The following is a 24870-nucleotide window of genomic DNA, read 5'->3' as shown; positions in this document are numbered from 1 at the left end:
TTTGTGTTTATTTTTTGCACCTAGCATTTGCCGCTTGTTGAGTTCTAATTTTAATTAGAATGCGTTATTGATGTAGTTATTGATTTATTAATATCGGTGATTAAGTGCTTGGCTCCAAACTGTGGCGCCCGCAGCTTATTTGCCTTTGCACGCAAGCGCCAAGATCGGATCGGCTACGATCCGATCCAGGCCGAGAGTCTGTCCAGTTTTGGGCAAGACTCAAACCAGCTCTGGTCAACATGCACCACTGGCAACATGCATCACATGCACCACTAGCACCACTCGCACCGCATGCACCACACGAGGCTGGGGGCAGCTGCAGAAGTCTGGCGACGCTTAAGCTGAACACAAGGCTCCGATCTCGTCTCGGATCTAAGCTAAAAAAATATCGATAAAGTTGATCAAACCAGAATTAGATAAAACAATTAATCAGGAAAACATAATAAGCCTATGTCGAGGTTAATTGATAATATCCAAAAGGTGAGTTTTTGATTAAAGTCACGTGGATGCTTAGTCTCTTTTTAAATTCAATTCTTAAGGTTGAATTTTCAACTACGCATTTAAATCAAAAAGTGCCCTTAAGAAAAGTAATTAATCAAAGAAACTCAGGTAGGAAAAGTTTCCCTTTGCCTTACTTGGTTGTTGGCTTATCAGAGTCGGTTTCCTGGCCACACATAACTTTGGCCAAGTTGGCCCTGTTCCTGGCATTTGGCAATTAGCATTCGGATAATTGTTCCTAACCAAGCTCACTGTGCTTCTGTGTCTGGTGTGTTTCTGGCTAATAGCCTCCTCTGCCTAATTGTTAGTGCACTGGACATTGCAGAAACCCGAATAGCATCTGAAATTGCAATGGCATTCCAAACGCCCAACGTTGCGTATGAGCAATATTTACATTTGTACAGCTGTAAATTGCATTTCCCTCAGCTTGGAGCTCGGCACATATCCGAAATTTAATTACGTTTAGTTGTGCCGAGCAAAAGTCATAAACATTGAGTTTGGCAAGTATGTTCGTACAGCACCCATAGCCAAAATATTTAATGGATGAAATCATGAACTTAAATTCAATTTGGCCAAATGCCGTCACACACGGCAACACACATTCAAATGCAATGACTGGAAAATGAAATTTCTGGGCCAAAGATGCCAAAGAATTTTGACAGCGTCCGTTGATGTGTGTAAAGCAATTTGTCATGCACTTGATCAGTTACGGAAATGCATATGGATTACAATATTTTTGAAGATTTATGACCAAGTCGTAATAAAAAGTCATACAAATTTTAGAAAATGTCATACAATGGCGTAGAAAATGTCTAAGAAATACAACCAAGGCTGAATGAATTTGTATGCCAAATAGGTTTTCTGGTCATTATTTCCTTAAAAAGATCGAGTAATTTTTGTTTTTTTGCAATTTGTGTGATGTTAAGCAAGTGAATAAGATTAAGAAAACATACTTTTATGGAAAAAATCCTTCTAAGATACTTATTCTAATTCAAAGCTCTTTAATTCCAACAAAGACCTACATACGTCAAGACTCCCATAATCTTTCATTTGTGGCATTTCATGTTAAATCTGAATGTAACAATGCTGCTTTAATTATAAGATGTATTCACGCGATTCCCCTCCCCAACGCCCCCCTCCAGCTCTTCAGCTTACCTTTCCTTCGGGCCGTCTCATGTTTTCTTCAATTAATGCTGATAGCCTGACCGCTGATGCCAGCGGATAGGATACCACATCACATCATCTTGTCTTGCTAATGAGCAGGAGGCCCCTCCCCCAAGCAAATATAGCATTTCAAATTCAAGATAACATGGCTCTAGCCATAATTATGTACTACTCGCATTATAACTGTTTTGCTAACTGATTTTCAACTGTTTCGTTTCAGGTAAGTCGCTGCTATACCTTCTGCTACTTAAAGTCTTCCTCGGCATCCTTTGTTTATTATTGATGCCTGGTAAGTCAGCCCCAAAAAGCAAATAATATGCTAAACAAAGGCGGTCGAAAGTAAAAGGATAATGGGTAGGAGGCATCGGAAGGAAGTTGGAAACACTTGTACAACTTAAGGGAAACAAGAAATTTTCATGGGAAATATTTTTTTTTATTCCGGTGGCACCCCAAAAAAAGGGAGCCCCTTCAAAGTCTCCAGCGTGAGTGTGTGCTTCTGGGGTTCATTTTGCAGAAGTATCTGTACGATTATGTATGTATGAGTGTGCGTCTATATGTGAGTGTCCTGGCCCTTAGGGTCGTCCTGTTCAAAATGCTTTTCATTTTGTTTTGACTCCCGGGCAGCACTCCCACTGTGTGGCACTACGAACAAAAACAACACAAACCACAACACTTGGGGTGGCAACCTGTTGAAGGCTTTGCCCACCTCAGCAAACAACAACAAGAATATAAGCAAAAGAAACGTTCTCCGAGAGAAAAGCCTTTGGGAGAAGAGAGTCTTTCGTACTGAGAGGGAAAAACAATGGGAAATTCCGTTGATTATTTCTAGGTGTTAGTCCAGTCCAGTTTCCAGGTCCAGGTCCAGGTGTTAGTCTTCAAAATATCTTCAATATTTTGAAGATAGAATTTTATCTCTTGGATTTCGGTTTATGTTTTCTGAGTGGATAAAATAATATATTAAAGACCATATTAATATAATAAGAATATTGAAAGAAAAAAGGGAATAGTTTAAAGTAACAGAAATTTTTATCAAGAGATTAAACATATATTATTAAGGTATGAACTAAATGAAAACTTCTTTGGATCCAAAATTTCTTATAATTATGATAGAAAAGAAATCAACTCCAGAAAACATAAATTCTAAAACTATCAGTTCCAATCAATAAAAGAAAATCTTCCTAATAATTCAGAAAATGTTAAAATGAAACTTTTATTTAACTAACAACTTTTATCCTTTATTTTTATACTTTTATGTTCTGAATCCACACAAATATAAACAAAATCTAAAATTTAAAAATCCTGTTACCTTATATTTCAAGCTTTTATACACTTTATAATAGCTTTTGGCCATCTACAAGCTTCCTGGCCTAGTCAAGCTTTTGCGAATTTTCCTGTAAGATAATAGCGGGAAATTCATGGAAAGCTCTTGCCCCAAACTGGCTCCCATGCTCTCTCTCGTTTTTGGCAAATTTTCATGCGCAGATTTCTTCGTGGGGCCTTAAAGCTTTTCCCCAGTGTTGTTGCTGTTGCTGCTGTTGGACGGGTTAGACACAAACAAACACACACAGGCATACACGAAAGTATCTATGTGAGGGGTGAGGGTGTGTGCGTGGTGTCTCTGTTTTGGATCTCGGTGTCTCTGTGATTCTCGCTGCTGCTATCAACTTCGAAAAATCCAGTTCCAGTTTATCCCCAGCAGGCAGCATGTGCGGACGTTGTTGCTGCTTCCGCAGACTTTTCTTATCGCGTTCGATTTCGGTTTCGGATTCGCAATTGCGTATTTTCCACCTGATCACCGACCATCGTTTCAGTTTTCCGGCTTATCGCGTACGATAATAGAAAAATCGGAAAAATCCGAAATTTCCCACACGAATTTAACTTTTGTGCAGAGTGTATACAGTATATAAATTGTAATAATTAATTATTCATAAATAAATATGAAATCAGTTCGAGTGCATAACAAAAACAAGTGTCTTTACGCTCAATGGTTCCAATTTTTTTTGTTTATGAATTAGTTTTTTGTGGAACTTTTCGTTTATCATTATCAAAAGCTAACACGCCCTTGTCTATATATTTTTTTTTTGCTATTTATGCAATTGACTTTTTGTTTTATCTCGGTTTATTACACCTTCACACACCCACCCAAAAATGAGACAACAAATCAGATAATCAGATAAATATATACCCCGGTTTCTGTTTCTGTTATTTCACCTGATTTATGTTCAATGCAATCAGACAAATGCAATTATTCAAACAAACAAACACCCGAAAGGACAACAACAAATTGAATATTGCAGACGGAATTAATGTACCAAATCAAGTGTGAAAAATGGCACAAAAAAATATTGTCGCTAATTTAATTTATAATTTTTTTTTCAAGTAATGTGCTACTGAACTCGGGCGTCTGCGATTTGTGGAGGCTGAAGGCATTAAAAGCTGTCATATTTGACGTCATTATATTAGCATAAATAAATACAACAAATCCGTGGTAGTCCATTAAAAAACACTTAAAAGAAATAAATAAATTTATACAAATGATTAACGCGTATCGAACTCTACACGCGAATATGCTACTCGGCCTCGTTTATGATATCATAAAAATCTAGTAAATACAATAATCTATCACACACACGCACTCCCCCCGATCCGAGTGCCTCGGATTTATGTATTTTTTTATCGAATAATTTGTACGTCGACAGAATCGGAAACTTTACTTCCTTTCGCGGGGACCCATAAAATCTGTGGCTCAAACATTATTATGAAAGCAATAAGCCAGCATTAAAATGGCAATAAAAGCGAAGCGTTTGATAGAATTTTAAATTGGAAATTGATGATAAAGCCTCGTGTAAAGGGTAACATCATTTTCGAATATCGCAATCGGAGATCGGAGACTGCAGATTATCAAAAATGAAACGTTAATGTTGCAAAATGCGCCATCCAAGCTCCAACGCAAATTGTTTATACAAATCTCAGAAATAGTGGCCACATCATGTTTGTGGCTGCGGCCGCCGTTACTAGATATATACATCTGTGTACATATGTACTTCAATGCAAACAAAGTTGAAAAACTTTATTTTCGCCGCCACCACCCCCTCTCTGGCCGCTTTTGGCCACTTGGCCATAATATTTGATCAAAGCCAACTGCGCACCGGACGCACGCGTCGACGCTGACGTCGTCGTTCACGTCGAAGTCGGCGTCCAAAATAGTTGTCCGAAAATTCACATCGTTTGCATTCAGCCACACACACCTAACGGATGCAATATCAACAACAAACAGACACAACAACCACCAGACATCGCCAGCATACGCATGCCGCTTTGCCGATACTGAGATACAAAAGTATCTAGCACGTTTTCAGCATTTTGCCTACGTCACGCCGCCAAAACTAGACAAATAAAATAAATGAATAAGAAATATCGTATATAGATATTGTTAATTGCCCGCAGCAGTGGCACAGTGGTCGAGGAAACTATTGTACCAAGTCATCATTATAATGATATATAGAATATTCTAAGAAACTAAACATAGCCTTATTCGAATCTTTAATCATTTCAAGAAAATGACTTTTCGCTGAAAATAAAATATATGAGCATCTACCACATTCCTAGGGGCGCAATTACGGCCATTGCATTTGCAAAAATTTGCAATGAGAGAACGCTTTCTGAATAACGCTTCTGTCGTTGCTTCAGATACGACTACGTTGTTGTTCGCTGTCTCTGTTTCTAATTTGGACTATTGTTGGACATGGTCAAGATGCCGGTCCAGTCTACGAGATGCGACAGACAGACAAACGCGTCAAGCTTTGAGAGTGTCTTGAAGTGCCTCCAAGTGGACAACTGGTCGAGTGTTTGCTTTGGGCCAGCTTGCCAGTCGGCCGGCTAATTGCGCCCATGCCCAGGGGATCAATTAAAGCCACAGCCAGGTAGTGCACTCGCAATTCGTCTAGGCCTAGATCAGTCGTCTAGGCCTAATTGCGAAAAAAATAAAACACGAAAATAATCGGAATGCAATTCGAACAACGCGTGTACATTGCCCGGTTTCGGTTACCCTTTTAAGCTTCGACAGGCACTCGAGAAATGCCAAAAATGTTTGACCTACATTCAAAAATAAAAAAGATCGAACAAAATTAATATAAAAAAAATATGATTCAAAAAGTGCGGTTCGCAAAAAAAGGGCAAGACAAAAATCTCATTAAATTTCGCGCAGCTTCAGATACAAAGATACAAAACGTTACAAGACTGAGCCGAAGTTATTGAAGCGGCCCATCAATTTTCACTGCCCATCTCGAACTCGTTTCGGGCCAACACGCAACGTTGCCAAAAAAAAAGAAAGAATACATATGGCAGAAGCCAGAGGAGAAGGAGGTCCATTCGGGCCATTCAGGACAGCGAGACAGGCAATTTAATTAAAGGCATTTATGTTTTTTACTGCCAGCTGTGGTTGACTCTTCAATTTCTGTATTCTTTAATGGAAAGTGTGTGTGCAACGAGGTTGATAGCTTCTTTGATTTTAATACTTATTGAAATCTATAAAAAATAAAAAATAAACAAGGACTTTCTTATTAACTTTCCTATGTTTATTCTAGAGTGGCTAACAAAACAAAGCCATTTTTTAAATATTTATAAACAGTGTTTGATTGTTTACAAAAATATTAAAAGTATATGCAGTCCTTTTGGTTGCGTAGCAAAATACAAAAACAAACTCATAAACATTATTTTAATATTTAAAAACTAGACTCATATTAATCAATTTTATTATTAAAGGGTATTCCATTGCCCATGTCTGCTCTTGATTTCCCTTTTTTTCTGACCAAGTTCCTTGTGTCATCGTTGCAGCATCTTCACATTCCTCTCAAGATGATCACAAGTGTAGGGCTTTGGGCCAAAAACGAGTTTAAATCGTTAAGGGGGGAAATTGTAAGGGGAAGAAGACCACTCACTGTGCGCCTTTCGGGATGCTGTCTGTCTTAAATGATGTTAACGATGCCCTTTGGGTGTTAATTACGAATTACGAATACGATTTAATCTGGACAATCGAGTGTCATTAACTATGGCGCAAATGATCCGCAGATAGTGCTAATTAAACTGACAGACCTTGACCAGACCAGACCACAGACCCCACCGGAATAAACGGAAATTTTAATCATTCAAAAATTGAAAACAAAAATCGCGTATACGCATTTGGCTAAAGACGTGTAAATTGTTCAGATTCATTCAATTAGCCCGTCACAGTGTTTTCGTTTTCAAACGAACCAAACCACATCCAAATATACATAATGAAGCAAAATAAAAACAAACAAACCGATTTGTTGCTCTTGTTTATAGATAAATTTAGATGTCAGCAAGTGACCTTAGAAAATTAAAAAAAACATGCTGAAAAATGGGGAAGAGCTCACCGAAAGTTTGGTCCAAAAAATCTTCAAGGGGTTATAGCACTAAAGAAGCTTAAAATAAAGCGCTTTCGAGAAAAACTAATCAGTATATCTATATTGCAATTTTATACGTCCTGAACTTTAAACATTCATATGTTTTCCTCGCATATTTTTATACATTTTTTCCACACGAGTCAAAGATATATGCTTGAAGAAAGATACATGCAATAATATAGATTTTTTTCTAAAATTCTACAGTGATGGTAACTCTTAATGCACGGGGCTTTTCATTCTGTCGCTTTTCCTCCGCTTGCTTCGGTTTTCAGCTTTTCTTTTTGTATTTTCAGTGTTTAGTGTTTTGCTTGGCGGCGTGGAAATGCCGAGTCTTTTGTTTTCTGTTTTTCTCCCACATTGTTTGGTATTGTTTTTGGCGCTTTTGTTTTGGTTTTTTTTTACATTTTTGGTTTAGTGATAAGTGAGGCGGAAAAGCGTCTGCTATAAAAATTAAACGCCATTTTGGAGCCTTTTGATTGACTGACAGAAAGTTTGAAATTGTTGGGCAGGTGTCAGCCGAATCAGACATCGCATAAAAATCATTTATGCTGCCTGACATTGACGGTATCTTATTGTAGAGCGGTTTTTAAAAGAAAACTTTGACAAAGGGGACTCTTTTTACTTGCTTCATAAATAAAGAAAAAATGATTTGAATTTAAAATAAAATCAACTACTAACTTAAATATGCTTAGCTAATCATGAATGTCTACTCCCTGGCTCAATAAATAGGGCACTGGCATTGTCTAATTCTCACCCACTCCCCCGACTTATCGGTTAGATAAAAGCCAGTAACACAGTCGCTCCCATTGGCCAAGTTAAGTGACTTAAGTGCCGTCAAGTTTGCTTCTTTTTTTATTTAAGCTTTTACGACGGCGGCTTTACGCTTCTTTTGTTTTTTTCCCTCGACATCTATTTTTCTTTTTTTTTGTTACTGGTTGTGGGTTGGTTTGTGTGTGTTCTTATCTAATCAATAATCGCAAGAAATGTCCGAATAGCAAACGTGCAAAATCTTTGGGGACAACGACAAGGCAAGGACGTGCTTGGCCAGAGAGAACAAAAAGCCAGAAAAAAACGAACAAAATCAAAAGCCAACGAGCAGACAGCGTTTGTGTGAAAAACTTTTAAGCAAACAATTGCTGGGCGGCCTAATAAAATCAACCCACACACCGCCACACTTGCCCCCGCGTGTGTGTTGCGAAAACATCCCACTTGGTCTGAACGATAATGGAATATTGACGGAATTGATGAAGTTATTCCGTTGGCATTGCTGCCATCGTAGCATACTTCGCAGCGCGGTCTTGCACTGAAATTCGATCCGCAGAGGCGTTGGCTTAATGGTCCTGGCGACGCTGAGCACACAAGGACACGTGCCAATCGCCGCCTGCCAGCGCCTAGCCGTATGCAACGATTTTTCGATCCATCAGGACACCGCTCACCGCTGCGGCCGTTTGATGGCTTGCACTTAATGGTCTAATGAATTTATGCCCGGACAGCCTAATTATGCCAGTGAAGAGGAGTAGGTGACAGGAACCAAGCCTCGTTAAGTGTGAGAGCTCTTTAAACAAAAAGAACAAAGAAAGGAAGCTTCCATTTTCAAAACGTTGCTCGAAAGCTTTAGGAATTCAAGACAAACCTTTAACAATAACTTTGGCATAAAATTAATATTTCCTCACTCAGATAACTATCATTCATTTTGAGGACAAACATGTCGCATGAATAATCTCTGAGGAACTCTCCTCATTTGCATGCATCGCCAATTAGCCGTAAGACCACACGGCGTATGCTTAATTTATGATGAATATACATCAAAAGGCCACAAGATGACTTTGCCGACAAAACCCAAAACATTTTGGATAACTTTAGTTTGGCAATCAGTGGCAGTCAGGCAGTAAGGATAACAAGTATAAACAAAATAAAGGAATCAGAAACCACTGGCTCTGCTACACAACCGAAAATCACAACTTTAAAATGGGAAACAAATGAGAGCTGATGTTGGATACTCTGCGAACACTGAATTTGAAAAGTTTTTGCTTTCTGCTGACAATTTGGTACATTTTGTGTGGTTTGAGGCACACATTCGCATTCATGGCCTTTCCCTTTGTTGTTCGTGTTGTTTGTGTATATATATATTTGGAATGGAAGCCAAAAGAAATGGTTTCACATTTCAGCGCGCCTAGAACTATGCCCCATTGTGTGTCGGTGTGAGTTCGCCGGGTGTGCGAGTGTGCGTGAGTTGGTTGCCTGCCAGCCGCAGGAGCCGCAGAACACAACGCAGACACTTTGTACCGGAAAAACCAGAAAAAAAGGGGGCCTGCAAAATGTCCTTTTTTTCTCATTTTTTTTTCGGGTAAATATATTTAAATTTTGGTTTGGCCTGACAGTTGCGCGGGTTTCTACTGTCTCTTTGTTGTTTCTTCATTGACAATTTTCTGACATTTTTTTTTTTGGCAAAGTATTTTTCATTTTTTTCCGGCGACTTTCATTTGCGGTTTATTTGGAAAGCCACTTTAATTAGGAAAACTTCGGTTGCTTTGGTTGCTCGGGCCATCTGTTGTCCTGGGAATAACGGCAGGTGGAAATCGGCAGGAAGACGTCTTTTTATATTAGAATTGCTAATCAAGTTGTTGATTCATGAAATGTGACGCCAAACTCTCGGATAAAAGCGAGCCCTAAGAAGTTTTTAATGATGCTGCAGCCAAAAGTTATTTTCTCTCTTTTCAGTCGCGAAGAAAAAACAAAAAACAAGTGTAATTTGCTTTTAATTAATGCTGACAAAGCATTTGAAAGTGGCTGGGGCTGAGGAAGCGAAGAAGAAAGTTGGGGCCCAGCTTTTGTTGGCCCACGGCCAATTGGGCCATTTCAACTGGGCTCGGGCTCGGGGTCGGATCGAGACTCGAGCGATGCGATAAACATGCCAAAAGCGTCAAAAGCAAACTGCCCCGGAGGCCGGAAGTTGTGGGGTTCGAATAAAGGGTTTAAATCTGGGTTGAGCTACCAAATTGTTTGTGCTCGTAGTTTGTAGTTTCTGGCATTTGGAAGTTGCTTTTGCGCTGTTCCCTTGCACATTCTCGAAAGCCAAAAAGCTGTGCGAAAATGTTGCATACTTTCCAGGGCTTAGGAAAAGTTTGTTGCAAGAATTTACCAAAAAGAAGGCACCGAAGACAAATGGAATTTCTACTGGGATATACATAATTATTATTACAATAGTGTATTCTGTCTGTCTGCTAAGGAGAGATAGAAGCATTTTCGGGTTCTTTGCTTTGGAAAATCCTCTTATTTTTTGAATTTTCAGAAATGACAGCTTTAATTGCTGCTTATCTTGTGTATCCTGCTGTACTCAGGTGGCATTTCTTTAACTTTTTGTTTTCTTTGCCAACTCATTCTAGCGTTTCTCAAGTATTTCATTTATATTTCCCATATCCCTGATATTGCATCATCCGAATATACACAAATTTATGACAGCACTTGAGTATGCATTTGATGATGTCACTAATGTTTGTTCAGTCACCCAGCTCTCCCCAAAATTGTATAGCATACGACCTCATAAATCGCATTTAATTGCTTGAATACCTTAACAAATGAATAGACGTTTTTCTAACAATCTCCCCGGCAATTTCGGGTGGGAGGGGGGTGGTTCGCTAATAAACTTGATAAATGACAATGGCCAAAAGGCCAAAACCTCCGGGCGCCATTTTGAATTTCACACCATTACATGTGAGAATATTGTTGTTGCTGTTTTTGGGGCCAAAAAGATTTGAGAAATGGCGCATCATTTCGAAAAAGGAGCAGGCCTCCTCCAGAGTGGAGCAGAGCTCTCCAAAGTGATTCGCCAAATCATTCGCAGAGTGTCGGCCGAACTGGATGGGCATGTGGCAAGTGGATGGGCTTGTTTATTTGCCCAAAAAGTCACAACTTTGTGTGCTGTGTGTGTGGCAAATACAAATAAGCAAACATCAAAACGAAAATTGCACAAATACACACAAGTGCTTAGGAGGCGAAAGAAGGGGCAAGTGGCAGGAGGCTTCTAGAGGCAGAAGGCAGGTGGATGAAGGCACGAGGCCAGGGGGTAAAAGGAGTGTAGGCTTCCTGCCATATATGACTTTTTGGGGGATATGATGTAAGACAATTTTAGTGCCACTTCTAAACAGTTCAAAAACAGATCTTTTGAAGTCTCAAAAAATAATATTTATTTGACTTTCTAGGAATTTTTTAAATCTTATCCAACTTGCCAACTTGAAAGCCAATTTTCGTAATAACCGGTCAGGCATAAAATCCAACTTGATGTTCGCAAATCCACAAAAATCCATTCCAATTCCAGCTCTTACCATTTCCCGCTTGAGTGCTACAAATTTCCCATACAAGTAACTTTTGGCCAAGAATTCGAGGCACTCAACTATATAGAGAGACGGAACAAGTTTTACGGCCAAAGCAGTTAACTGACTTTGTTGGTGGGTCCTGGTCCGAGTCCTGGCCAAAGTTGGTTCCCCATTCTGGCACTAATCGAAAGCTCCCGCTTACCCCATCTTTTCGGATGGCCAAATGAAGTGTTTGCATTTAACGGCCCAGGCAACAATTGTGGCCAACAGAGGAACGGAGGCGAGGCATTATGCAAAGCTGTTGCAAAAACTTTTCACTCCAACAGAGGACGTGCAACAATGACGCCGCCGCCTTGATTTGTTTTTGTGCCCCAACTACCCCCAACCGCCCACCACCCACTCGAATTCAATGAGTTGCACAAGAACCGAACACAAAACTTCCAGACAATCAACGCTGGCTGGGTGGCAAGAGTGGCAGTGTGGCAGCGAGGCAGTACAACCACCGTCACAGCAACAGCTGCAAATGTAAACAGAATGAGGTCAGTTCTAGTGTTGCATGTTGCTCGGGCATTAGGGTAAACTGTTGATAGACGTTGGACGACGACTAATCACCAACTGCAGCGTGGCAGATACTGCAACGATAGGTTAGAGACGGAGGGTGCGGTGGACGGGGCAGGAACCATATGCAAATGAAGCCACATTAATGATTTTAAAAGCTGGCCGATGGACTGGTGTTAGATAGTATAATACGTTGCATCACACAGAGAGCTTTCTTTTTAAATTATTATAAATTTAATTTAATTTTCAAGGAAGGTTTTTAAGGTTATACTCCTTAGTGGGTAATATCTCTTAACTTCTTACAAAAAGCAGGAGAAATTTATGAAAGAATATGTAAAATTTATTGCACCTTAAACTTTTACCCCACGGACTCAGACAATCCCTCGGCAAACAGTACAACCCTTTTGTCCTTGAAGATCTCTAGGCCCCTCGGTCTGCACTGCGTATGTCATAAATAATAAATACACGGCATATTGCCACCCCAGGATAACTTTGTGCATTGCGTTCTGAGGTTCCTTTGTGGCTTTCTCGTTCCTCAGGCCCGAGGGCAGGCACTTCCCAACCTTCCATTTAATTGACAATTGTCTGCAGCCAAACAGGAATAAAACCATAAAACATTGACAAAGTCAACACAGTGTGAAAAAGTATCCAAGACACCCAAAAAAAGAAAAGGAAAACTCTCCGAAGTGAAGAGGAGAAAACAGGGCCTCCAGAAATAAGTTTTTTGTGTACCCGAGAAGAATTCTATTTGTCGCCCTGTCGAGTACATAAAGCAAAGCCAAAATGTAAGCACAATAAACGCATCTGAAAGTTGCTCCTCTTTCTCGAAGTCTTTTCCGCCTTTCAGCACTCAGTTTCCTTGGGCCGTCCCGCCTTCCGACTCACATATTTTTTGACAATTTATTTATGCGTTTAATAACGACATCATCAGCATGTAAGCGAGCACACGCATACCAGACCCACACACAGGCACACCATACACACCACATATACTGCTGAAATTTCCATACATGATGTGCGAGGGAGGTCCTTACTCACCGACTCTGGGTAGCAATAAAAATGTCGCTGATTTGACAATGTTCTTTATGTTCAAAAAGTTGCCCGAAGTGCTTTCCACACAGACAAGGTGCCCCCAACTCATTATACATTAATTTAAGAGGCGCAGAGCCCAGAGTTGAGCTTTAAAGGGTTGCTTAAGATATGTCCTGACACTCCGCATTAATTATTCAGAAAAGTTCTCTAGTAATTTAATCAGATCCTGGTAGTAGTTCGCACGAAACTTTCAGAGCAAGGCATCAATATCCCATCGCTTATTAAACTTTAATGGCTCTTGAATAACCGATTCCATGTCCAGGCTCTGGGCCAACTGTTGCATGAATTTTAGCCTGGTTGATTGGCAATCTGTGGCAATTATTTTATCCCGAACTGCCAACTCCCCTATTATCGTTTTCGCATTGTTTATACGTCAGTGGGGCCCAACGAGTAAACAAACATGGCTATAAATAAGCAGCTAATAAGGATAATTGCCTGCTTTACAAATTGTCGCAAGGCCAAGAAAGGGGGTCCTTTCTCTCCTACCCCTTGAGGAGGACGGCTTAAGCCGCAGATACAAACAAACAGGAAAACACACACTGGCCCACAAGCATCTACAAGTCAAAATAGTAATAAATTGCTAAGGAAAATTGCGTAGAGTGCCGGCAGAAAAACCGAGCCGCAAAACCGGAACATATGGACAAGGATGCGGCGGAGGTCCTTTGAATTTTATATATGTGCAAAAAGCGCGAGAAGCAGAGCTAGAGGGAAGGAGTACGAACCGAAGACAGACATCCTTATTTATGGTCGTGCGGTGCGGCAAATTAATAATGCGACTTTTCTCATTTGTTTGCCTCGTCTCTGGCACTCGTCGTCCTTCTATGTAAATGGGGACTTTGTGGCAGGAACTGCATTTAACCCACAGCTGGGAGTCCTGTGTATAAATAACGAAAAAAGCAGAAACAATTTGCAATGGAAATGCTAATGATGATGATGTGGTTTTCCCAAGCTAATCATGATGATGATGGGGCGATGGACAAAGTCAAGTCAGCCAGTCTGGCTTCCTATTTCTTTTTCGTGTCTCGGGCCTCGGGCTTCGAGCCTCATATGGCCGCGAGGTCCTCCGTTTTGACCCAGAATGCTAATGAGCCGACTCGAGGAATCCGACCCTGTCATTCGCTGCCACCAGTACCACTACGAAGTGTCGTCTTTTTCCCGGCAGTTGGCAAAATTTATTGCACACTTCCTCTTGACGTTCCACAGTTTGTTTTTGGAGGCTCCCCTCCAATTACATGCAATTCCTTCTGCTTTTTTATTGCAACCCGCATCGATCCGGCCCGGAATGTGGTGTGTGATTAACGGGTGCACGTCCCCACTTGTCCGTCCTGTCAGCCCGGTCGACATCCTTTTTTCCTCGTTCGTCCTGCGAACTATCGCTCTTTAATTCATCTTTTATTTACCCGAGACTCGAGACGTACCCGCAACGGCGTCACACTGGCGCCTCCACAATAACAACAAGGAACATTACACCAACCGGGTAACATCAACGGGTCATGTCAAGAGTCTGCTACAGCCACAACAACAACTCCAAATTACAACAATTAAAATGGGGGGGGAAACCGTAAAGATGGCTGCTCGGTGTTAGGGGGATACACTAAGTATATAGGAAGGGAAAAGGCGACAATGCAGCTGAGTTTAATATAATTACACATGGAGAAAATGAAGTCAAATATTTTTAATAGAGTTTTTAAAATTGTATCCATTATTTATAGAGAAAACACGAAACACATCACAATATACGAGTGGTGTTTATTAATTATTAAAACTTTCATAGTCTAATCAAAGAGATCTATAAATGGGAAACCTAGAATCTAAGAAATTGTTCTCAGATAGAGCAACCATTCAACCAATAAACTACGTGGCATTTATTCATATATTTAACTGATATATATTCTATAAGTCTTCTTCATCATTGAGCCATATCTATGACTGAAATTTAATACGAATATTAAATCTTTATTTTATATCTGACTTTGACTTGCGTTTCTCTACTCAACCTATGTATTCGTTTTTCCGGAAAACCACTTGTGTATGCGCTTTTAATTATATGCCTGTGTGATGAGGATGTCACTTCACTTTTATTATTCTCCTGTTGTTTGCCGAAGTTCCCGACCCTCAGACCCCAGATCGGAGACCCCTAGATCCCAAACCATCAAACATTGCCCTCGTGTGTGGTGACAAGGCTTCAACGCCCACATTAACAGCTACATTGAGCAGTGGCAAGTGACAGCTTTTAATTAAATAATTGACTTTCCTCGGAGTATCTGTCCGGGTTGATGTGTTTGAGCCTCGTCTTGCTTTCATCTGTCAGATCAATGAGACCAAGAGACGGGATAACAGCAAGGAATTGGCCGCGTTTATGATGCTGGCCAACAACAGTCTGACTGACTAACTGACTGAAGAGTTCATTGAAACTTTTCGACGGTTTTGTGACTTTTGTAAGCAGATATACTGATAAATGGCGATAGTCAGGCGAAAACCACAAAAGGCGACTATAATAAGCAGCATTATTTATGCGGGTCGGTAAACTTTTCGCCCAAAAAACCAATAACATATGTGGGCTGGGTGGCCATAGATAAATGACCGCAGAATCGTCTCCCATGGATACGACCCCCCACAACGTTCGATGCATACAAATTTTTTTAAAATTTATGTCATAAAAGGAGTTCCCTGAACTCTCTTTATACGGCCGAGGGTTATCTACCCGCTCTGACCGCAAAGATATGGACAATTTGGCGATTTATGATGCCACAAACGCAAAATGGTCCCTACCCCGTCATAATCTATATGAATATGTGTTGCTTTTGGCCGAATTGCGGCATTGATTTCATCCAAATATCTTTCGTTAATTGAGTCGTAAAGGCGGCGTTATTGATACCTCATTAGGCAGGCTGATAAACACGGCGTATGCGCAATATTCCATTTCAGAGCCCGAAATGGGCTCCACGAACTTAAAGCCTCAAAAGCAAAAGCCTGGGAGATTATATAAGCTTTGTCAGCTGCTTCTGACATTTTCCTCTCGATTTTGCGCCACTCGACGGTAATATCATCGAGTGGACAACCCAGAGGAAGACAAAAAACAATAACCCTGGCCACAAAACGCACAACAACGAAGGGCAAAGGGCATCAAGTATTATGTACCATACATATATAGAGTATGTACATAAAAGCTTAATTAAAATTTTATGATTATCATTTGGAATTCATCTGTTTACCTCTTCTGGGTTAAAGTTGAATAAGAGAAAACAATCTCCCGGTTTGGTTTTGCGATTTTTGCTTTGTTTGTTTAAGGTATGCTTTAATATACCCATGCAGAAGGTATTACAATTATGGTCGAAATATCCCATAATTATGGTCGAATATAAGGGAACCCTTATTTTCAAGGGATCCCATCACGAAAAATGAACAAAAAATCTAAAAAATGTTTTGTCTCGGGGTTTTGATGCAGAATGGTGGAGAATCGATCCAGAAATCGTTTAAGGTACTCCGCTTGAGAATCGGGTGAGAATTGAAGAAGATATCCCCATCACTGTGGGCCATATAGGGGAAAACCCCTTCAAGGGACCCCTCACGAAAAATGGACAAAAAATCTAAAAAATATTTTGTCTCGGGATTTTGATGCAGAATGGTGGAGAATCGATCCAGAAATCGTTTAAGGTACTCCGCTTGAGGATCGGATGAGAATTGAAGAAGATATCCCCATCACTGTGGGCCATATAGGGGAAAACCCCATTTTCAAGGGACCCCTCACGAAAAATGGACAAAAAATCTAAAAAATATTTTGTCTCGGGGTTTTGATGCAGAATGGTGGAGAATCGATCCAGAAATCGTTTAAGGTACTCCGCTTGAGAATCGGGTGAGAATTGGAGAAGATATCGCCATCACTGTGGGCCATATAGGGAAAAACCCCATTTTCAAGGGACCCCTCACGAAAAATGGACAAAAAATCTAAAAAATATTTTGTCTCGGGGTTTTGATGCAGAATGGTGGAGAATCGATCCAGAAATCGTTTAAGGTACTCCGCTTGAGAATCGGATGAGAATTGGAGAAGATATCGCCATCACTGTGGGCCATATAGGGGAAAACCCCATTTTCAAGGGACCCCTCACGAAAAATGGACAAAAAATCTAAAAAATATTTTGTCTCGGGATTTTGATGCAGAATGGTGGAGAATCAATCCAGAAATCGTTTAAGGTGCTCCGCTTGAGGATCGGATGAGAATTGAAGAAGATATCGCCATTACTGTGGGCCATATAGTAAAAACCCCATTTTCAAGAGACCCCTCACGAAAAATGGACAAAAAATCTAAAAAATATTTTGTCTCGGGATTTTGATGCAGGATGGTGGAGAATCGATCCAGAAATCGTTTAAGGTACTCCGCTTGAGGATCGGATGAGAATTGAAGAATATATCGCCATTACTGTGGGCCATATAGTAAAAACCCCATTTTCAAGGGACCCCTCACGAAAAATGGACAAAAAATCTAAAAAATATTTTGTCTCGGGGTTTTGATGCAGAATGGTGGAGAATCGATCCAGAAATCGTTTAAGGTACTCCGCTTGAAGATCGGATGAGAATTAGAGAAGATATCCCCATCACTGTGGGCCATATAGGGGAAAACCCCATTTTCAAAGCACCCCTCACGAAAAATGGACAAAAAATCTAAAAAATATTTTGTCTCGGGATTTTGATGCAGAATGGTGGAGAATCGATCCAGAAATCGTTTAAGGTACTCCGCTTGAGGATCGGATGAGAATTGAAGAAGATATCGCCATCACTGTGGGCCATATGGGGGAAAACCCCATTTTCAAGGGACCCCTCACGAAAAATGGACAAAAAATCTAAAAAATATTTTGTCTCGGGATTTTGATGCAGAATGGTGGAGAATCAATCCAGAAATCGTTTAAGGTGCTCCGCTTGAGGATCGGATGAGAATTGAAGAAGATATCGCCATTACTGTGGGCCATATAGTAAAAACCCCATTTTCAAGAGACCCCTCACGAAAAATGGACAAAAAATCTAAAAAATATTTTGTCTCGGGATTTTGATGCAGGATGGTGGAGAATCGATCCAGAAATCGTTTAAGGTACTCCGCTTGAGGATCGGATGAGAATTGAAGAATATATCGCCATTACTGTGGGCCATATAGTAAAAACCCCATTTTCAAGAGACCCCTCACGAAAAATGGACAAAAAATCTAAAAAATATTTTGTCTCGGGATTTTGATGCAGGATGGTGGAGAATCGATCCAGAAATCGTTTAAGGTACTCCGCTTGAGGATCGGATGAGAATTGGAGAAGATATCGCCATTACTGTGGGCCATATAGTAAAAACCCCATTTTCAAGGGACCCCTCACGAAAAATGGACAAAAAATCTAAAAAATATTTTGTCTCGGGGTTTTGATGCAGAATGGTGGAGAATCGATCCAGAAATCGTTTAAGGTACTCCGCTTGAAGATCGGATGAGAATTAGAGAAGATATCCCCATCACTGTGGGCCATATAGGGGAAAACCCCATTTTCAAGGGACCCCTCACGAAAAATGGACAAAAAATCTAAAAAATATTTTGTCTCGGGATTTTGATGCAGGATGGTGGAGAATCGATACAGAAATCGTTTAAGGTATTCCGCTTGAGGATCGGATGTGAATTGGAGAAGATATCGCCATTATTGTGGGCCATATAGTGAAAACGCCATTTTCAAGGGACCCCCACGAAAAATGGACAAAAAATCTAAAAAATATTTTGTCTCGGGATTTTGATGCAGAATGGTGGAGAATCGATCCAGAAATCGTTTAAGGTACTCCGATTGAGGATCGGATGAGAATTGGAGAAGATATCGCCAACAACTTAAAAAAAAAATGTTATAATTTTTTATAAATATCCAATCTTAACCGCAAGGGTATATGAACTTCGGCTCTCCCGAACTTAGTATTCCTTTCTGGTTTTTTTAATGAGTCTGCACAATAATGCAATGCTCGCAGACGGATACTATTTTAATGAAAGCCAGACAACATAATGGCAATATAAAACAGCCATAATTCACAACAGGCACTCTGGTATATATTATGGCCAACTCTGCATATTTCGGCGCTTTCATTAAATTAAAGAAGCTCCCAAAAGCGCTGTTTGTTTGCTTTCTAATTAGGTGGCTAAGGATGATTAAAGCTCCTTTCCCGCATTGAACAAATAATCCTTTCGCCGAGTAGCAGAGTAGAGAACCCTTCCCCAGGAGGTGGAACACGTATCGCCCAACTTTGGGACCACGTGCCAAAAAATGGCGAATCCCCGGCGAGGCATGACGCCTTAAAAGTGTCGCTATTCAGCTTTATTCGTTGAACGTGACAATCCAAAGTCAGGGATATATTTTGAAATTTGTATAAACATATATATATTTATAAATACACATTCAGATAGACCACACACGGTGGGCTATAAAAACTGAACAAAACTTCAGGCGTTGACATTGGTAATGCTATAAAACAAATCGTTTCACGAGCTATATGTTTCTATTTGTACAAACAACAATCGTAATAAAGGGGAGTACAGGGAAAGCCATTTGGCATTGACGGATTTCTGATGAATGGCCGAGCGTTATGACATATATGCAAAAATGAAAAAGAAATCCCGGGCTGGTATCCGTGCCAGTGGCGATAAAAATCGGAATCAAATGACGGCAAACAATGTCAGTCAGAATGAGCTGGAGCAGAGTGGACAGGCAATAGACAGGGAACCAAATAATTGACAGCAGAATGAACAAAAAATGCAATTAAAGCCACGTCCATATACACTAGACATATGGAATTTGCATTACAAAAATATTTTGCATATTAAAGAGGCCTTCAGAAAGCCATAAACCAGTAGAATGTCATCAAAAATATCCATCCGATTGTGATAAAAATTTATAAAAACATAAACCGATTTATTTTTATTTAAATATATATATGATTTTTTGGAAGAACTGTGACATTCAATCTCACTTTCATTTGTTTTTTAAAGTCTTTTTTGTTTGAACGCAAAAGACATCGTAAAAATCCATTTATTGAAAGTGAATTTCCATTGTGAATAAAAATGCATAGAAATATATAATAAAATATCAATTAAAATACAAATTCATCTGGCGTACTTCGACATCAAGGCAAACGAGTTTCCCACGGTTTCGTAAAATGCATTTCGAGATATAAATAAAATACCGCCGATTTATAACGAGCGTGCCGATCCAAATCGCAATTCGCTGAAAAAAAAACACAATAATGGGCGACACTTTGGACGAGACTCCGCCCACGCGCCGCGACAAACCGCAAACGTTGAAAATTGGCCACGACGAGGAAGAGCAGCCGGGTAGGGGTACCGCTTCCACTCCCAGCTCCGCCCCGGCATCTTCTCCCGCCTCCTCTATAGCCATTCCCGCGGCGAGATGTCCCCGGAATCGGTTGCGTCACGCGGAACGCGATCAGAAGCGCGATCATTCCAGCGACGGTCTGGTCTCGTCTGAGAACCGGCGGGAGGAGTTCGGAGTCGGTCTCGAGCCACAGCCGCGTCGCGAAAGTCTCAATAACTGCGAGGCCGGCAGTCCGGTGGCATTCTCCAGCAGCTTTGGCAAGACGGCAGCACGTCTATCCGGCTCCAGGTACCCGTCCGGCGCGGCTGGCACTGGCAGCGGCGGCATCGGCGTCAGCGTCCTGGGCACCGGCGGTCTGGGGGGCACCACCACCCGCAAGTGCGTCCTGACGCTGGACGGGTACTCCTATGTTATAGGTAAGTGGTAAAGGGCTTGGAACTTTTTCAGACAAAATGGTGAGATTGATATAATGCTAGGGTAAACAAGTTTTAAGGAAAAACATTAATAAGCTATACTGTTAAGACCCTAATTAAAATTAAAACAATAAGACCCCCCAAAGTCACCTTGAGAGCTAGTGGCTTTTGTTACCAGCTTTTGCCTGGTCCTGGACAGCTTATTTGAACGTCCCTGGGAACTGAAAACTCTTCCACTTTCCCCGGTCACATTTTAATTTCGAGCAACTCATTCTTGTCAGCACAACGCATAAAATAATACCTGTATATTTGTGTAACTTTGTTTCTCTATCATTTCATTTCAGGTAAGTCAATTCAAATGGCAACAAAAAAATATAAAAAGGGCGCCACATAAAGAAGCGGATTGAGGGCAATTCTCTTTAGAGCAGGTACGTTCGTGGCTCGTTGCAGCATTAAATTGAAAATGAAATTGAATTTCCAACGAGTTGGGCTATTATAAAAGTTAAGACCTCTCCCGTGCCCCCGCTGGCGACCTTTTGCTCATCACTCCTGCTCTTCGAATGCTACCCATCCGGGTAGCAACAATTCATTTAGGATTGCTGTTGGCCTGGCCAACCGGTCCTCTCTACCGGGGTTTGAGGTAAAAAATTTATGAGAAACTTTTTATGATTCTTGCATATGCCACGCAGATTTCCGGGCCAACTCCCCCCCTCCCGGCCAACAACAATGCTTAGATTCCCAGCAAATTGCGTATACGCCAGGGGTACACATATTTTACAGGAAACGATGGATGGCTACAAATGGGAAAATTTCCAAGTCTATGGCCAGGTGAATAAAGTTCGGTTTTGGTCGAATGTGAGTGGCAGCCCTTCTGGCCAAGCTTGATAGCCGCCTTCTGTTGGCCAACCACTGGTGTATGTGAGTGTGTTTAGAAGAATATTCATGATGGCTTTACTGTTTTCCCTCCATAGAGAGAAAAAGAGGTTTTGTATTTTGTTTAGATGCCCCTCCGAAGCTTCCTTCTGCTTTTAACTGAGTTTACCGAGCTACTCTACTGGTCAGTCTACTGGTTTTTGGCCAATAAGCTGCCCGGCGTAGTCCTTGTAAGCCAAATGTGAATGGGCTCCGTCCATTTGAGACTAAAATTCATGAATTGTATTTGGCAGACAAATGAATTGGCCAAATTCTGATGGAGTACTCTGGGAAATTCACAAAATTCAAAAATGGATTGTCTATGAATATTGGACCACGTATGCTTTGGATTGCTTTTCTAGATTCTAGTTCTCCTGGGAAACGGACTAAGAATGTGGTATTGTTTCGATTACAAAAGCCTTGAAATCCTTAAAGTTATTCTACTTAATTCCATTCTCATATCAAGTTTAAATGCTTTCTGCCACAAACATTTAATTTTCAAAACTTTTTCTAAGAATTTTGTTCCGCAAATCCTTTGTTAACTTTCTACTTATTTATGCCTTTTACATAAATAGCAAAAATTAAACATTTCCCTCCGAATATATACCTATTCCTTTAGCCCAAGGTCAGGATGGGCCTTCGAATGTCCGGGCCATGTCCTGGCCATGTCCTGGGGTGGGTCGTTTGCCCCGGTCACGTAGCGGCCACAAATCGTGCGGCGATTTTGAGACAAAGCCGGGCCAAGTCGAGTTTGAACCCCACAGTCCCAAAAGCCACGCCCCCCGATTGGGGCAATCTTAGCCTTTTTTTTTGTGTGTGCTTATGCCTTGTGCCTTTTTAGCCAAGTCGCTGTGCGGCCGTCTGTCCTTTTGGCTTTCAATTTATGGGCGCTGCAATATTTTTGCAAATATCCGTGGAATATCCTGCGGCGACAACACAGACAGAAATGCAATAAATAGTCAAGTGTTTGCGGGTATCACTGTGTGTGTATGTTTGGGGTGAAGTGTCCTTCAATTGACATATTACACTTGTTGTTGTCCTGGTCGCGGCTGTTTTGTCTTTCGCCCTTTTACCGGTTATGGCCCTCAATTTGTTTTGTCCGTTTTCTGGGGCGGGATGACTGGCTTGTTTGGCAGATGGATGGATGGGTGGACAGATGGGTGTGTATCCGAATCTGAGGGTTGAGGCCTTCTGAATCAAGTCCTTTTCTTGTCTGGCTGGAAGCATCGCTTGGCCGATCAAGCGTACCGCCGACAAGTTGAACGCCACATCGACAACTTCGACCCATAGGCGGCTAATTGATGTCCTGGCAGACAGCAGATGGTCCCGCTCCTTTTTCCTTTCTGGGAGGAAAATAAGCGAAAAAGGGTTAAGTGGCTCATTTAGTTTGTGGCTGAATGGGTTTTCGTTTTGGGGCATTGGCTAATTTTGTGAAATGAGTTTTAAGTAATTAAATTAAAACAAAAGCGAGGGAGGCGTAAAAAATGACTCATTAATGAATATCGATTGAAAAAAGCCAAGAAAGGGTGGGGGTCTCTTTTAAATTATAACAAATAATAGAAAAAACTCTTTGTCTTGAGGAAATATAATTTAGAAAGGATGAACAACAAATGGGGTTTTCTGCTTGAAGTCCTCTCCAAACAAGTCAAACGTCTTCCAAAGAATAAAAAAACTTTAACCATAATTTAACCCAAATTAACGCCCAAACTTTGCAGGAACTTTCAATCCTGAATTACCAGAATCCGTGGCATATTCTCAGGCCTAGCAATAAGCGACCGCATCGCTGAAATGCCTTGACCTGCCACCGTATAGAGTTCAGAGGCTTTCTCGGCAAGGATAGGACGACAGGACGACAGGGAAATTTCATCAAATTTGCATAAATTCCGCTCGAACACAAAACGCTCAAAAATTCTTCGAATGCTAAGGAATGCGACAAAGGACGAGACAGGAGCAGAAAACGGAAAGCCATCACACAGTCGCATACACACACTCGCATACAAACATTAACTTTTATGGGCATGTGGGTGGGATTCATTGAATTTTAGCATGGCCAGTGCCAGTGGCAGTGCCTTCAGCCTTAAAGGATAATATATGCATCCTTTCAGTGTCCTCTTTTTGTGGCCCTTGTGTTTTCCTTTTATGGCAATGGCCTCTCAATTGGCAATCAATTTGCCTTGGTCGCCGAGGGACAACTTTTTCTTTCAAGTGTCAGCGACAGCCATAATAATAAAAGAAAGAAAAGGCTTAAAATCAATTTTCGTTAAACCCTTCGTAGCACACGCACACATGCAGACATAAAACTGATTACCAATGGCCCGAAAGCTGGAAATTTTTTAATTAAAAACAGTTAAAAGTGGCGCCAACCGACTGTCTGCGAAATTTATGTAGCCGAGGCCGAACAAAAAGTGAAAACTGGAAACAGAAAAAAAATCCATAAAATATAGGAAAAGCCCAAAATGGCGGCGGCTGCCAGAAACAGAAGCACACGCGCCGAAAGGATGCTGAACATTTTGTGGAAAGGATGCCCGCAAGGATGCCACTTTGGGCCTCTCTGTTCTCTACAGAGAGGCCCAAGGTGCACGTCGTCCGTCGCCCATTCTGTCGCAGATTTTCGTAGAACATGCTGTTTGCCGCTACAATTTGGCTAACTAGCACAAAGGCTTAAACACACATACGCCCCGTTGTACGCCGGTGTCTGGGTGTGTGCTTGTTCGTCCTGTTTGCCAACTGCTCAACTCAAATGTCAGGGAGCAAAGGACAGAGGACACGGCGAACAAAAAACCAGCCAGACAGTGCGACGTCGTTGTACTGGCAGTCCTGGCGAGGTGTCCTTGCCATAATTTGCAACTCAATTTCCCCAGAATCTCGAGACACTTGCCAGCAAGATGATCAGAACTTGCGTTTTCGCAAATGTTTTGACTAAGTAAACTTAAACGTAATTTAAACTTTTTAAGGACTTGGTAACATTTCACAAATAAAAGTCTTTTATTAAAGTTGAGGGCTTACAATTGGCAGGTCTACTAAGTGAGAGAAACCTTCTCTTTAAAAGCTAGTTACTGTTTCCTTTAACCTAAACTAAACACAGCCCTAACATGGTCTTGAAAATACATTTCCTGTTTGCTTTTAGCCTTGAAGCTCAAACAGAACTTGG

General features: G+C 41.0%; 1 protein-coding gene across 11 annotated transcripts in view; it reads left to right on the top strand.

The window, feature by feature from the left end:
• Positions 1 to 24870, top strand: part of Pde1c (Phosphodiesterase 1c) — a 108474-nt gene that overhangs the window by 47111 nt on the left and 36493 nt on the right. For 5 of the 11 annotated variants that reach the window (XM_017249936.3, XM_017249935.3, XM_017249934.3 and 2 more), the window contains exons 1-2: positions 3356 to 3572; positions 20052 to 20810. The exons of 4 other annotated variants lie outside the window; for them this stretch is intronic. In XM_017249936.3, coding sequence (XP_017105425.2) covers positions 20306 to 20810 — 505 coding nt within the window. In that variant the 5' untranslated portion in view covers positions 3356 to 3572; positions 20052 to 20305. Of the gene's footprint in view, positions 1 to 3355; positions 3573 to 20051; positions 20811 to 24870 lie in introns of those variants that run through there. 2 more of the 11 variants (XM_017249941.3, XM_017249942.3) reach the window with 2 other exon arrangements.

The sequence above is a fragment of the Drosophila bipectinata genome, chromosome 2L, assembly GCF_030179905.1.
Source record: "Drosophila bipectinata strain 14024-0381.07 chromosome 2L, DbipHiC1v2, whole genome shotgun sequence".
In the NCBI taxonomy this organism is placed as follows: Eukaryota; Metazoa; Arthropoda; class Insecta; order Diptera; family Drosophilidae; genus Drosophila; species Drosophila bipectinata.
This window is presented reverse-complemented; position numbering and strand designations above follow the sequence as displayed.